Source organism: Lineus longissimus, chromosome 15 (assembly GCF_910592395.1).
Source record: "Lineus longissimus chromosome 15, tnLinLong1.2, whole genome shotgun sequence".
Classification (NCBI taxonomy): Eukaryota; Metazoa; Nemertea; class Pilidiophora; order Heteronemertea; family Lineidae; genus Lineus; species Lineus longissimus.
Window position 1 is genome coordinate 6,287,124 of NC_088322.1, and position 16,899 is coordinate 6,304,022.

At 41.1% G+C, this 16,899-nt stretch overlaps 1 protein-coding gene across 1 annotated transcript in view; it reads left to right on the top strand.

The window, feature by feature from the left end:
- The window catches only part of LOC135499279 (SPATS2-like protein), a 48,856-nt gene that overhangs the window by 21,389 nt on the left and 10,568 nt on the right, over window positions 1-16,899 (top strand). Inside the window, exons 2-5 of the mRNA XM_064789954.1 lie at window positions 6,224-6,415; window positions 8,793-8,839; window positions 9,100-9,232; window positions 16,484-16,657. Of these exons, the coding sequence (XP_064646024.1) occupies window positions 6,271-6,415; window positions 8,793-8,839; window positions 9,100-9,232; window positions 16,484-16,657 (499 nt within the window). The 5' untranslated portion in view covers window positions 6,224-6,270. The remainder of the gene's footprint in view (window positions 1-6,223; window positions 6,416-8,792; window positions 8,840-9,099; window positions 9,233-16,483; window positions 16,658-16,899) is intronic.

Sequence of the window (16,899 nt, forward strand, 5' to 3'; positions counted from 1 at the left end):
TCTGCTTGGCAGCAGACGTGCACTTCGATTGAAAACTTCCAGAGCAGCAGTCCATGAGGGGCACATAAAATGTCCCGATTTCTCAAACTCTAGACCCTTGAACTGTATCCTGTTTCAAAAACAGTGGCATGTTTCTTAACCGCTAGGGCTATGAACTTGAAACTTGGTACACATAGTCCCCCAGGTCAGGTGACCCCTGACTCTGACTTTCAATCTGATCTGATTCTCGACTTGGCCACCAGGGGGCCAAAAGTTAAAACCTAAAAAGTGCCATATCTTGCTTAAATATTATAAGCGACTCGTTTTCGCTGAATTTTTTATGGCAGGTACTCCTAGCAAGGATACATCGCATATCATACGGGTTTTTGATTTGACCTAATTTTCAAGGTCGCAGAGGTCAAATGGCGTAAATTGGCCATTTGAGGGTAACTATGGCATGCTTCTTAACCCCTGAAGCTATGAACTTGAAATTTAGTACACATTACACCCTAAATCAGATAACCTCTGACACCAAATTTCGGTCTGATCCAATTCTCAAAACTTTACTTTGCCAAAACTAAAAAAGTATCACGCTTATTAGTGACTTGTTTTCAATGATATTTAGTTACTTGTTTTCGATGATACTTTTATGGTAGGTACTCCAAGCAACGATACATCACATGTCATACTGACTTTGGTTTGACCTACATACATGTAGCATGCATCTTAACCAGGATTAATTCCTAACCGCCAAATATCTATACGGTGAGCACAATGGCCCTTGGCCGTTTCATCACATCATTACGTTGGAATTCATGAGGCCATGTGGTGAAGTGACGACGATGAATAAAAAACTGTACTCGTGTTTGATCCTCATCATTCCAATCGCACTCAATGATTTTTTACGGCCTGAGCAGTCTCAACTTTCAGGTCATAGAAAATCATCTCACAATCTGGATACTCCGATCTCATGTAGTTTTCTTATCATAGACCACCCAAGTGAGAAGATTCCCTGTCATTTGTCTCTGTAGAAATTGTCCATTTCCCAATGGCCAATATCAGAAGCAGCAGTCTTTTACTATTGAAACAGGCAACCCAAATATCATAAGTCAGACTCAGAAACTTCTCTGATAACACTTACAGTACATTTGCCATTTTCCATGTTTGCCTTTATTTCAAGGCCCAGACTTACCGTATCATTCCTCCTCATCATTTTCTCATCACTCATCAACAGTCACTAAGTTTTCCTTTTCGTAACTGGTGTGGGGATTATGGATTTTAAGGTTTAGCTTTGCATTATATTTCTTATGGTCCCTTTAAGGCAGCAGCAGACAGACCTGGTTTGTCTCAGTGCTACACTCACCCTGAATTCACGTCTCAGTGCTGAATTCAACACTTTCTCTTCTGAGGATGCATGTCATAGAACTGCCCTCAACTATCACCAAGAGCTGTATGTCACAGTGCTACAACTCTTTGGAATCTTTTTGGAGGATGCATGTCTCAGAACTGCCCTCTTTTATCTCCAAGAGCTGTATGTCCCAGTGCTACAACTCTGGAATCTCTTTGGAGGACGCATGTCTCAGAACTGCCCTCTTCTATCTCCAAGAGCTGTATGTCCCAGTGCTACAACTCTGGAATCTCTTTGGAGGACGCATGTCTCAGAACTGCCCTCTTCTATCTCCAAGAGCTGTATGTCCCAGTGCTACAACTCTGGAATCTCTTTGGAGGACGCATGTCTCAGAACTGCCCTCTTCTATCTCCAAGAGCTGTATGTCCCAGTGCTACAACTCTGGAATCTCTTTGGAGGACGCATGTCTCAGAACTGCCCTCTTCTATCTCCAAGAGCTGTACGTCCCAGTGCTACAACTCTGGAATCTCTTTGGAGGACGCATGTCTCAGAACTGCCCTCTTCTATCTCCAAGAGCTGTACGTCCCAGTGCTACAACTCTGGAATCTCTTTGGAGGACGCATGTCTCAGAACTGCCCTCTTCTATCTCCAAGAGCTGTACGTCCCAGTGCTACAACTCTGGAATCTCTTTGGAGGACGCATGTCTCAGAACTGCCCTCTTCTATCTCCAAGAGCTGTAGTGTACGTCCCAGTGCTACAACTCTGGAATCTCTTTGGAGGACGCATGTCTCAGAACTGCCCTCCTCTATCTCCTAGAGCTGTACGTCCCAGTCGTACAACTCTTTGGAACTTTTTCTGAGGTCGCATGTCTCAGAACTGCCCTCTTCTATCTCCAAGAGCTGTAGTGTACGTCCCAGTGCTACAACTCTGGAATCTCTTTGGAGGACGCATGTCTCAGAACTGCCCTCCTCTATCTCCTAGAGCTGTACGTCCCAGTGCTACAACTCTTTGGAACTTTTTCTGAGGTCGCATGTCTCAGAACTGCCCTCTTCTATCTCCAAGAGCTGTATGTCCCAGTGCTACAGCTCTTGTGATTTATTGTTACTGGTCGTAATTTCTTGTTGATTCAGTGAACAATTCCTACTCGACTTATAGTAGGGAACTTATTTAACCATTCCGGTGTTAAGTAAAGAAAGTGACTGAGTTTTCTTACCGCTCGGACTACTAGTCACGACACTGGCATTCTCAGTTTTTCACTTATTGCGGCATGAACATGATCAATAAGCAATATGTACACAATTATAGTATCCGCCAATAACAGCAACTTGTAATTAACGCATCCTTTACAATTGCCTGTAGTTACTTGGCCAAATCCAGTGGAGGACAATTTGTGATGGCTCGCACCATCACTGTCGAGCTTGTTACCTCTGAGATGCCCCCCTCATGTTTAGGACTATCAACTCTTGTGTCACACATATAGGCCTGATACCAAGTGATAGTGGGTGCACTTTGGCCTAGGCTTTCAAACAGTTGAGGTCTTTCTTTAGGTTTGCATTGTTTTTATAAACAGTTGGCTGCAAGATATCAGACATTTCTGTCGTGATCCAGAGTATTCTTGCCTTTTAGGATTTTGGAATTTCTGGAGTGAAAAGTTTTTAGATTTTATTTCATTGTGTTAATGGTTATGAGGCAGCGGAATTATTCATTTGGAGCTAACATTGGATTTTAAAAACGTGGTACTGTGGTGTGATTGCATAAGGGTGTCAGGTTCTTGGGTAAGAAACTTAATGAGGTCCATTTGAAATAGAGATACATGATTTGAGGTTTACTGTAAACTGTCAAATTTTCCCTAGCCTTTTATTTACACAGGTTTTGTAAATAAAGTTGTTTTCTTAAATTTACTAAAACAGCGTGTAAATTTGGTGGTTGACAATATCATCATCACTTTGAAGAAAATATCTTCATATATGATGTCATGCATATGGTGGACAGATTATTCCTTCCTTTTTGGAACTTGGTAAAACTCTAAATGCATTTCCATTAATGCAGCCGACAGCTTATGCAGGGATCAAACAAAACCCTCACCTCCTAGAGTTAGGATTTGATGTCGGAAATCAAGTCGAATCGGAAGTTCATGATTTTTGATGTGACAGCAAAAATCTGTCGAACAAATATATGATGCCCAATCATCATCAGATGCCTGAAACATGTATGTTTTAGAATGAATTATTGTTGCTCAGTTGGCAGGGACGTGGTGAAATCCTGTTAACTGTCACCTAGCTGCAGTTACCAGGTCTCTTCCTTGGCACTGCAATGCTTTATGCTTATTCCACAGTCTGTTGCTGATGCATGGCGTACTGAAATCTCTCAGCCAATCAGTACCTCATGATGTACCTGGAAGAAGGATTTGGGTCCGAAAACGATCTATATTCATTGTTTGCTCAGAGTGATTATGATACTTGACAGCATCTGGGTTTTGTGGGATTTTAATATTTTAACAAGTTTATGGAAGTTGACCCAAGAATTAAGCATATGACATTCATGACAATTAAGAATTAAGTGAATGCAGTGACCACCGGTAATAGATTTCTGCTTCAACACACACAATAAACAGGCAAATTCCTGTCAGAAAGTTTTGGAGATAGACCATCTGAAAAAGGAACAAAAGCGGAACGTATGGTCTTGGGGGGGGGGGGGGGGGGGCCGAGGGGATGCAATAAATGAGATCCATTCAAGTGAAGTCTTGGGGTTAAAAATGTCAAATCTGGACCCTAAAATATTTTCTGGGCGTTAAAGTTTTCTTGAATTGCCTGATGGGTTGGGGGGGGGGGGGGGGCAGGGATTTCATTGACCTTTGCAATATGCAGGGTGTTTCTTCTATCACCAGTTTTGAAGAAAAAAGCTCTGTCTGCATGCAGTGATTCATTGAATCCATTTTTAGACAAAGGCCTTCTTGAACAACTGGTGTCATTCTGATAAAACTGTTGACTTTTAAACTTTGTTTCAGTTCAAGTATGTGTATTGACCTTGTCAATTATAGCATACATCTTGTCAACTTGACTTTTTTGATGACATTTAAAATTTGTTAAGGTATTTGACATAGGGGTGTTTGGATGATAAGAACCCGGAAGTGTCTGAAAAACCACCAGGTGGCAGCAGAGAGGGACCTGAAATTCTCCTGTTTTATGCCATCTTCTCATGTCCAAACTAATTTCTGCTAGTGAAGCATATTACATATCATCAGTCACACAAATGATGGATTGTGTTTACCATTCAGAGGAAATAGTTGTTTTCATTGGTCTATCCGGCAATCAGATGCAAGCACATGCTGGCAAAAAATTGATATTTGCTTTCAAGAAGTTTCCAACCACGACAGAACTGACGAGAGAGCCCTTTGTAAATCATCAGTCAGTCTTTGCTGCCAGCCAAATCTAGTCCAAACTTTGTCTTTGCCCTGTTTGTTGAGATAAAAAATGTATCATGTAAATGAATTTTCTAAAGCTGAACTTGTTGTCATTGATCTTAGGCCTGAACAGCAGTGGTAGGCACTAATCTCAAGATACAAGCTCAGAAAAAGGACCAGGAATTCAACCAATAGCATCCAAAAAGGTGGCAACTTGTCCAAATGGGTTAAAACAATGGCTAGAAAAAGGCCAGACTTACTACAGCATCCAGTAGGCCTCTTCTCATTCCTCATTGTTATTGTGGCATCATTATCCTCAATTACAGAGATGACTAAGAACTTATATTCATTGTTCCTAGGCCTGACATTTGACACAGCATGCCTGGCTGGCATATGGCGTCTGCCTGGAAGGAATTACTTCTATGATCGGCCCTATTATTCAAGACCCACTTTCCGCTTCTTCAATAAAAAGAACTTGACTTTAGGAAGGACGGGGACATATCAGAGGTTGAAGACTGTTTATGCATCCTTTTGCATACTTATCTGTGTCTTCTGCTTCTGCACTTGTATGATTTGATTAGACCCCAATGAAGCACTTGCAGACATGCAATTTTTGTCACTGCATCCTGTGGCAATTATCGCTGCAATGAGTAAGAAAAGATCACTGGTAAAACCTGGAGTCATTGGGTTTGATATTGGTTACAGGTGTACAGGAGATTTATGTGGCATGCGATCAAAATTGCACGTTGCAGTGATGAAAATTGCTTATTTGCCGGGCACTTCAGGGTCTTTGGCACATGATTCTTAACTAGGCCACCAGGGGGGCCAAAACTGTTATTCCCACCCCCATTCCTAATGTTGGACTGGGGAGGTATTCAGAATGTCCTACCACTAAAGGCACCTCGACATCTGCTGTTAACATCTAATAATTGGTTTTAAAATATTGATTTTGAATGAGGAGTAGGCTGTTTAGTATGCATGATATTAGTGTTTTCCGTCATGTATATTGCAAGGGATATATAATTTTGGACACAATTGCTTCCTGAGTGTTCAATCATGGATAAGGTTACCAGTGCCCAGGTACCAACAAGTGTTTGTAGTCACCATTGGCAGGCCTTCATCCTTTCAGCGGTTGTTGTTTTGGCTCTTGACAGGCGATTCAAGTCCAGATTATCTTGATTGTCCTCTCACAGCAGGTCTTCAGATCGCTTCAACGCGGAAACATACTCACTGTTTTTGTGTTGGGGCATTTTAGATGTGATCCTGCTATGGGATGATGCTTTTGATAAGGTAAGAAACGCGGCATTTACGGCTCAGCTGCCAAGCTAGAATGCTGGGGACTAGATGAGGAAAGGCGAGGCCACCCATTTTAAACCATGCCCCTTGGCTTCACTCACAACTTTCTTTCAGATTGTCTCTAAATCTGTCTCTTTCTTTCACAATTATTAGAGATTGTCCCCTTTTTCTAACCATACATGTTCCTGTCTTTTAAGATTATCGCTCCGACTCAGCCTTGTTTGATACAAGAACGAAGACAGTCATGGCTCAACCACAACAAGATGGCGTCAAAGAGAAATGTCAGGCGGTCCGAGAAGTTATGCCCGGAAAGAGCAACAATGAGATAATATTAGTTTTACAATATTACGATTATAATGTAGAAACGGCCATCCAAGCTTATGTAGAAGGTAGGTTCATTTTCCTTTGTGCATACGGGTCGTAAAATTGTTGGCGATTCTGATTTGACCAATTCTGTAGCGACTCCAAGCAATTGTTGGGGCTATAAGGCAGCAACGACAATCAATTTGTCTGTGTTTTCATGTCATTTTGAAGCATACCCAGGTGAAAATCAATGCCTCCTAATGGAATGCTGATATCCTATTAGTTTGAATGCGTCTGCAAAATACTCTTGTTTAAACACTTCAGTAGTTGCCAATCAGTTCCTCTCAATTTGGTTGCCTGTGTGCACCAGGCTGAAGGGGAAATCATTTGCTTCAGTCTGAAAATCATTGAAACCGAGTTGATCTCTCTGTACGAATAAGACACAGCGAGCAATAAGCTCATCCTTTCCTATATTCTAGTCTAAAAATATTTGATTTGATGGAGGTAGAACAATCCCTTATTTGACCTCCTGGTTCTGATTTCCCTTGGGCCGGTTGGCCAACGGTAAGATTTCTGATTTGTGGCCTACAAGCTTTGTCGATGTCAGATTCCTACACACACCCTGCCCTCAGTGTGTTTTGTCAATATGCCGATCACCTGTAGGTCATCCATTTGATCAATTTTACACCATCGCTATTAATTGTTGCATGCGATAAATAATTAATCGCGTGTCTAAATTTGCTAAAGTGTTGCATGTGAGTTGTCTGATCAATGAAAGTAATTTGACTAAAGGCAAGGCATGGCAAGTATTTTTTTCAAAGATGGAATTATGGAATTGACAGTTAGTTGGACAAGCTGCCATCACATGCCCAATAAGATTTGTAAAAGGACAGCATGTTCAACTAGACAAATTGGTGGTTGTTGCTATGAAAACCTTGCCCATTATCTGTCACAGCTGTAATTGCGCCTACATCACTACTATAATGGACGTAGAGCTGAAATAGTTTGTCACACATCTCCTCCGTCAGTTCAGATCGGATGACCTCGAAACTTTTCCTGAAAGTCGTGGTTGATATGGAGATTGTCCTCGCCGCGTTAAATGGGTAAACTTTGCATCGATCTCGGGGAAATAGCATTTTTTGTTCTTTCTGTATATGGGCATACTCATTAACATAAGGGGCCATTTCAGCAGGTCTGAATTTTCATATGGGGCCATCTATTAAATCAAAAGTGTGGGATTATACGAAAATAAACCGGGAAAGTATTGGGGTCACTATATGTCTAAAACATTCATCCATCTCCGCAATTTTCCCCCTTTATTTTGGTTGTACTCTTTCACCTACGTTGTTAATCGCTCTTAGTTTTCGAAGTACCGTATGGGAATTCATCACGTGATACACATCACATAATAACAAAAAGTAGCGCACAGCTCCCTATACGAATACCCGGAGCAAATATAAAATATAATATAAAATCCCGATTAACATTTCTTTACTGCAATTAAAACAGGCTAACCACTGCAGATTAACAAGTAAGTGAGTGTTCCGGAATGAGTGGAGTCTGTGCGGAGGGTGTCGAAAAAAAAAAGCCTGGGCAAACTACTTCCTCCGTCTGGTGCTGCCACCCACTATGCTCGCGGCATTTGTTGTACTAAGTTCGTAACTTCACGCCATTGCCTCTTCACCATTCGCGAAATAGTTCGTCAAAATAACTCGAGACCACTTTGAAGAGTGGTGGAGTTTAGACAACATCACAACCCCCAGAGATATCATTTCATTTCACCCAAATTGCCCCGACTCCACAGTAAGCCAACACCCTAAAACAACCCGCGCCACGGGTATGCTAGTGTACAATAACAAACCTAATTTGGCCATGTTTTGAACAGTACAGTGTTCAATGTATAAACTTACCTTCAAAATGTTCCGATGCCAATCTACATGTACGTGTACATGATTGTACACTGTATCAACTGATAATGGATACTTACGCTTTGCTATACACCAGCTCAGATGTGAAACATGTCTTGCTATAACTATACATTCACACTTAGATTGACTGCTGGTTTTAGAAAATGGAACTTGATTTAATTATATAAAACCACAAATAAATAAAAGTAGGCCTAAGTGTCTGTGAATGGTTGACATGGGCCTTCAAAAGCTGAGATGGGCTCTCACCCAAACCGAATTATCGATTATCGCCCTAGCCGGTTTCCCTGAAAAATGTGAAATTATCTTCCAGAATACCGTAACAATATAAGCTTCCTTTATAATGTTTATGACGCAACCAGTGACTTTATTTAGGTGTATTACTTCTCTTCAAAGATATGCAGGTTCATCTCACTTTAATCTTTGGGGTTAAATCCGATCGAATGCACACTTATTTGTTAAAAAAATATTTGTGAGTGTTGCAATCTTTTTCCCAATCGATGATGCGTAAACTAACAGTGTGTTCTTCTCCCTTCAGATGGTGCTAAAGAAGCACTCCGAGAGTGGCACTTCTCAGGGACAAAGGTGAGCAGTTTATACAGACTTAATCAAGAGCAACTTAAACAGGATTTCGCACGACCTACTTTTTACATTTTTTCAGGCGGTGAAAATGAACCTTCTCATATCCTTTTTAAATTTTAAGTCATCTAGACAATTCTTGATCAAAATTAGTGTTCTTGATAGAAAGGGTGTCCCGAGTGCAGTGTCTGCTATTGAAGGTTCAACTAATCATCTTACAGCTGTTATTATAATTTGTGTACATGTGTGTTCTGTTTATTATTCAGTTGAACAATAAAAAGAAGAAGAAAAACAAAGCAAAACCAAAAGAAGAAAGTCCGACGCCAGGACTAGGGGACCAAGCATCTAGCAAGCCATCCAGTGAAACCATCCAGCCTAAACAGCCATCCATAACGCCTGGTGAGTCTCTTTGGCCGAGCCACTTTTAAAATTTTATGATGATGACCTGTCGGTGCGGTCTGTTTGTCATGATGCACAGTGGTACATGCACGAATGGCTGCATTTATGGTCCTATTGCGTCAGAAAGATTGACCCTAAAATTGCATAAGCCAAATCCCTTAAGATCTTCATATAAGGCATGTGACTAGTAGTATTTTGATGTACGGTAAACCCGAAAATGTTCACAGCCTTTCTTTTTTTTCATGTCAAGATTGCATAAATTGCATAAATTTATGGCCGCGAAGATGAAAATCTAATTATGAAAATTGATGGGTTGTCACAAATGCTAAATCAAATGCACGCCAAAAATACAAATTTCACAAAACTGCGAAATAAAATGGCCCCAGATTTTACCTGGTTTACAGTATTTGTGGAAGCACCACGCTCCAGAGATTGGTACATAAAGATGGTGTGATGCCACCATTCATACTCTCACTCGTTGGCTCACCGGTACGGTGAGTCTATACAATAGCGAAGTGTCTGTTGTCCGTCGTATCCTATTTCAACAACAGTGGCACGTTTCTTAACCGCTAGGTCTGTGGACTCAAACCTTTGTATGTATGACCCCCTAGGTCAGATGACCTTTGACACTGAATTTCGGTTTGGTCTGATTCTTAACTTGGCCCCCAGGTGGCCAAAACTAAAAACATAGATAGTGTGATATCTCATTTATTAGTGATTTGTTTTTGATGAAATTTTTATGGTAGGTACTCCTAGCAAGGATATATCACATATCGTACATGTTTTTGATTTGACCTACTTTTCAAGGTCACAGAGGTCAATGGTGTAAATTTGCCATTTTCAGCCTTTTCATTTTCTATTACATGTAGATGCAAAAGTGTGCTCCTTGAGCTATAGGCCTTAGCTGGGGTCTTAGCTTTTGATGTGTTTTTCTGCTTGGACTGGGCTATTCAGAAACGGAAAGTAAAATAGGTCATCACCACCTAGATTTCGAGTGAAATTGGCATCAATGTGTTTCAATGTGAAAGGCATCGGTCAAACTGCCCCCTATCTTAAACCAGAAAAATGAATTATTTTTCAAAATTTCTTTACGAAACTATTCGGATGATCTCGGTGTAGCCTCAGATCAATCAGCTCTGGGATACCAAAGTCAACGTGACCTAAAATCTTCACTTATAAAACATCTTACCGGCCACAGTTCAGGTAGCGTTCTGGGTTTGTCTGAGTACATGCCCAGCTAGTCCTAGAGCGACCGACTCATGACAATGTTCTGTTTAAGAGTGCAACTATTGTACAATTCTGCCTGGTGATTTTAGTGCCGTGTCTTGCTTATCACGAACGTGTTATTTAATTTATTGATAGACAGATAACAATAGGAAATTCTCTACAGCACCGTGTAATCATCACAGAGTGCATGGATTGTGACATTATTGAACATTTGGTAACTCATGCTAACAAGAAATCATGAAATACTGTTTGTGCCCACTAGTTGACAAATTTGGCCAATTTAGTGTCATTATTGTTGGCAGTTGTATAACCACTATAAACAAGCCGATTGTCCCTCTCTTTTTGCAAAGGTGCAGTCGGTCAAATTTCAGAAATTTTGTGCCAACGTCTTCATGAGGAACTTTATATTGACCTTCATAATAGGCGCCGATTCACAATAGATTTCCTCTGTTCATGTCGATTTTATCCTCAAAAGATTCTGTATTTTATTGAACTGCTAGTAGTGCCACCTTTTGGCAAAAAAGTCTCTTATTGAATGTTTTTTTTGAGAATATAAAAAGGTGCTCAAGTTGTTCTTGTAAGGTCAAACAGATTCAAAAATCTGAAACATGAGGATATTAATCTCAGATCTCAAATCCCATCATGAATAAATTCCCCCAAGGCTAAGCAGCTATCCGAAAAAGACCACCAGATATATCCTATGGCCGTGAGGATTAGCATTTCCGATATGAGGTTATTTGTAGATCAGTATCAAAGACATACGCATTTATTCATAGTGAATGCACTTAGTGTCAATTCTAAACCGATGACGTTGGTTTCATGTAGCTTCCTATTCAACTTGAGAATATCCGATGAAAATGGTCACAGGAAATACGGCCCATTATCTCGATTAAAGAGATAAACATTTTAAGAAAAACCATAGACTCCACTATATAGTGCCTTTACGTGTACAGTACATGCACTGTATTACATATGTAGCAAGTTTAACTTCTAAAAAAGAGTTGCGAAATCTATTTCAAATATTTTTTCTGTACCTTTGGGCCAAAGCAGTTGTGAACATATTTTTTGTGCAGATTAGTTTATAGTCTGTATAGTTTCAATTCCTGCATGACAAAATTCCTGTTGGTTTATTGTCATAAAAAAGTTGTTTTTTTGCAAACCGAGTGTATTCAGAAATTGCAAAATTAAAACACCCCCAAAAATAAGTAGTTTACAGTATCAGTTATAAATTTGAGCAGTAAAATAGTCAGGACATGCTTATTTTTGTGATGGAGAAGTTCAGATTTTGATCTGAGAACAAGAAAGAGGATATGGCAATACCTGTTGTGGGAAGTGTCTTTAACCCTTTCAGGACTGAATATTTTTTTCCTAAACCTCCGCTCTGGATTGCATATTTTTCAAGTTTTTTTCGTCCAAAATCGAAAGTTTTTGAAAGCAAAGTATCGGCTTTGCAAGAGTCGCTATGAAGTTGGCATGAATAGAAAAGGTATTCCCCAGGATGTCGGGAATCCCCTCTGAGCAGTTAAAAAATGCGGATCGGCATTAGAAATGACTGGAAAACCGATGTAGTGAAAAGATCGTCGCTCTCGCATTTCTGCGAGACTCGTCCAGAACGGAGGTATTGCGGTGCTTGCAATTTTGCGAGACTCGTCCTGAAAGGGTTAATGTCTGCCTAAAAATAAATCGCCTAGTTCTCAAGTCTAAATCTGAACCTCTCTATTGACGCGCAGTAAATTTGCCTTTGACTGGGAGAATTTTGAGAGCAAGGAATAGGTAAACCTCTGAAGCATTACGTGGAAAAATCAATCTCTCAGATCTGCGGGCTAGATTGTTCTCCAACATATATGTATAGTTGTGTCTGTCAAGGTTGCATAGCAACAAATAAACAGAAAATCCGAGGACTGCATGGGCAGCTGCTGTTGTGGAAATGTCAGGCTGTGTTTACAATACATTGTATCAGTTCTGGTGATAGATACTGTGAACCGCCAAATTTCCGCCATGCATTATTTTCTTGAGCCCGCAGAAATTTGGCGGTTTATTGCAGTGCTAGAACCTGCAGTCCTTAACCCTTGCGTTACTGGAGAATTCTTGAAAATGGCCCTCACTTCAGCCAGGTCTGCGATGGGCGTGGTCGCATTTTGATATCTCTCTGATACTGCAAGTTTGGGGCATGTCATATGGCCTGCTTTTGAGCCTGGATGACCAGCTTCCTTACTTACTTAATCCCTTGTTGATGCCTAGCGGCACATCGGCCATCAACAAAGCACCGCCATCTCTGCCTGTTCTTTGCGAGCTCCTCCACTTCCTTCCAGCTGTACCCTGTCTGCCTCGCATCTACCATTGTGTCTCTCAGCCAGGTGTTCCACGGCCTTCCTCTGTCCCTAAGGGGTCCCAGGTCAAGGCTTGTCTTGTGATGCTTGTGATTGGCTTCCTCAAAGTGTGGCCGATCCACTTCCATTTTCGCTCGAGGATCTCCTCCTCAATTGGGGCTTGCTGAGCTCTCTCCCACAGTTCTTGGTTTGAAACATGCTGCTGCCAGATTTTTCTCAGACACTTATTGACAAATGTTTGGGTCTTCTTCATCATCCTCTTTGTAACTCGATGCTAGCTCTACTCGATGCTTCCTTATGGTAGCTGTCGCATTTCCACTGGCTGTTCGGTTCGTGCACAGGCGAGTTTCAAATGTGCCACTTTGGACACGCAGAGGGTACTTTTCAGGGGTGGTGCGTTGATAATGGGACCTGTGGTGATTTCCAGAGTCGCCCCAGGCGTACTCCAGGTGTCGGATTTTTTATTTTAGTCAAGTCCAACTTTGGTGTTAAGTTAATCGAATGTTGATTTGATAAATGAAATAATCACACTTATTGTAAAATATATGAAGTGATAAAACTTGATGGGATTTATTTCTCATTTATCATGTCTTGACCTGAAGGGGTCTATAATCATGATGATTATGGCCTCGAAGGGTTAATATCGATGAGAAATGTCACATGCTGGTATCGCCCCTATCAGTGATGTATAAAGGGTATTACAAAGAATGACATCATTAGCCTTGGACGTTGAATTCATTAGGCTTGAATTGACCTGGATAACCTAATGTGATAACCAGTAAAAATATTATGTTTTAAAAAATACAAATTGTCAGTACTGTAGTATAGTACAACCTCTATACTGCAGACACCCATGGGACTAGACTTTGGTGTCCGTAATAGAGAGGTGTCCTTAAGAGGGAGGTTATGTCATTATTGTCCAATAAGTGGATTCATGTGTATGAACATTGGGAGGTTCGTGAATCCTGCATATTTCTTATTCCATTTAGGAGGAGGAGGTTTGGTGACAACAAATCAGTTTTATATATCAACTATTTCAAATAATTTGATATAATTTGCATTCGCATTCGAAATTATTATAACAACTCATGACATTTCTAGTGGAGGTCATTTCAATTTTCCAACGTTGATATTAGCAAGTTCTGTCTGTACGCTACATAGACAGCGGACATTTTTAATTAGTTGTATAAAAGCATTTGATTGATCTACGACACACGAAGCTTTATTCTTTGTAATTAGAGCAGAATGGGACAAACAACTAAATGGACTGCAATTGATGTTACAATATAACGCAGCTAGGCATTGTGAAGCGCAGTGAAGATAATCAAACAGAACTTTTGGTTTTAATTAGGAGAGCAACCATTGAATCATTGAATTCACTCCACCCTGTAATTAACTGAACACAGTGTCAAGTTATGTTCATTAATTATGCAAAGTTTTCACCTGATAGGCCTAATCAACTACCTAAGTGAACACTGGAAGCCATGGTTTTTGTTTACTGTCCGTAATTGCAAGGTGATTGGACCAAAAAGTCACCATCGCCGTGTCTGCAATTCGGAGTAGAGAGGTGTCCGCCCAACAGAGGTTAAAGGAATGACTTAGATGAAATCGGGACTGAATGGACATGCCCGTAATGCGGAGGTGTCCACCTTGCAGAGGTGTCCGCAAGGGGAGGTTATACTTTTACTGACTTCATTGGAAATATAGGCTTTAGACCATGAATTGAATAAGGCTTGAGTTGGCCTTAGAAACTCAGGAATGATATGGCTTGCAAAAAATTATGTTATATAAAATTATATTATCGATATCAAAATATTTGGCACACTTATTGATTTATGACTGTTGAAAAAAAGATAAGGCACTATAAGCTTCTGGTTGTTGATAATGGGGACAATCTTAATTCTTCGGTTTTTCCTGGCTTTAGAATTTTACAAAAATACAAAGTTCTTATGGTGCTTTTAATATTTCAAAGTGTTTTTCCATCATTCGCCATGCAGCCTACTTGGAGACTTTTCTGTAGAAACCAAGGCACGCACCTAACCTGCTTCACTTGGCCATTTCTGGCCAGTAGGGGTTATACAGGGTGGCACTGGAAAAACCTCAAGCCCACAGTCTTCCGATCACAAGTCAAACTCTCTTCCATTGTGTCACCATACTACAACTACATTTGTGGTCTCTTTCGGACCAAATACCCTAATTGATGCTTTGGTCCTTGAAACAATATGAAGAATCATTCAAACATTATAACCAGAGTTTAATTGGCGGCTCTGGTTTATGCCAGCTCATTATTATACATATTCAAGGTTATTGCGCATATTGCTATATCGTGCCTGCATTTCGTAATCATGATCCAAATATGTTATTTTAATTTTGACCAATGACACCAAATTGGGTAGAATGCCACCAGGGCCAGTGAGAGTAAAAACAATCACTGACATTTATGAAATTATGTCGGTTTTGGTTCTGATCAAAATTGTGACATGATTAGCTTCATAAACACCATAGATGATCTGCTTGTCAATTTGGTGAAAATAATGTTTAAAACGTCATTATATGCACCTAAAAGTAAGAATAATCATCCAAATATTTAATAAAAACTGATTCAGAGTCATTTACCCGGTATTAACATTTCGGCTGCCTGATTTGCACAACAGTTCTTGTCTTGGGGGCGGTCTTACCACTGCTCCTGGGGATAGCTTTGTTGGTCATACCACTGGGCATTAGGGATGGCTTAGATGGTCTAACCACTGGTGTTGAGGATGGATCTGATGGTCACACCACTAGTCTCGGGGCAGATTTTAATGGTCACATAACTGGTGGTTTTCTTGGTCAGACATAGTCACTGAACTTCCAGAGTTATTCCCTCCGCAGCCACCTTGGCACATACAAAACTCTGAGACAGCGTCATGTAGACTCCAAAACTTGAGGGTCAGGATGAAGAAAGCCATCCCCATCGCCAGTGGTCAGAGCATTAAAAACCATCCCAGAACCAGTTGTGAAACCATCAACACCATCTCCAAAACTAGTGGTGTGACCATCAAAGCCACCCCCCCCTCAACACATCTAAGCCAACCCCCAACACCAGTGGTTAAATCATCTAAGCCATCCCCAACACATCTAAGCCATCCCCAACACATCTAAGCCATCCCCAACACCAGTGGTTAAATCATCTAAGCCATCCCCGACACCAGTGTTTAAACCACCAAAAGCATCCCCAACATATCTAAGCCATCCCTAACCCCAGTGGTTAAACCACCAAGGCCATCCCCAACATATCTAAGCCATCCCCAACACCAGTGGTTAAACCACCAAAGCCATCCCCAACATATCTAAGCCAACCCCAACACATCTAAGCCAACCCCCAACACCAGTGGTTAAATCATCTAAGCCATCCCCAACACCAGTGGTTAACCCACCAAAGCCATCCACAACACATCTAAGCCATCCCCGACACCAGTGGTTAACCCACCAAAGCCATTCACAACACATCTAAGCCATCCCCAACATCAGTGTTTAAACCACCAAAGCCATCCCCAACATCAGTGGTTAAACCACCAAAGCCATCCCCAACATATCTAAGCCATCCATTGGTTAGACTGCCCCCAAGCAAGGAGCCCTGCCTTAGAAGTCACAACCAGAACACATACAGACAGGTACAAATCTTACTATTCTAATGTTTCTTTTCCACATGTAGCTCCAAAACCAGTGCAGGCACCAGTGGTTAGGCCACCTCCAAAAGAAGAACCGAGCAAGGAGAAGGCCAGCCCTCCAGTAAAGTCCAAGCCTCAGGAGTCACAACCTGAACCTCATACACATCATGGCACTAACGCCCATGGGCATCCACACCATGGGCATGCACTCGCACACGGTAAGTGGCCATGATCGCACCACCTCGCAGCCGAATGGCAGGGTAGAGCATCTTTCCGTATGCTCAGAATGAGGTTGCTAAAACTCGAAGTTATAACTAACAACAAGAAGTAAAAAACATCCTGAGCGGGATTCGAATCGGGAACCACTGTAGCTAGTGGGGAGCAGCTGCTGGCCATGGAAATTTTCTGCATCATATTCACCAATCCTTTATATGTAATGTAGTATAGTCATACCCCTAAC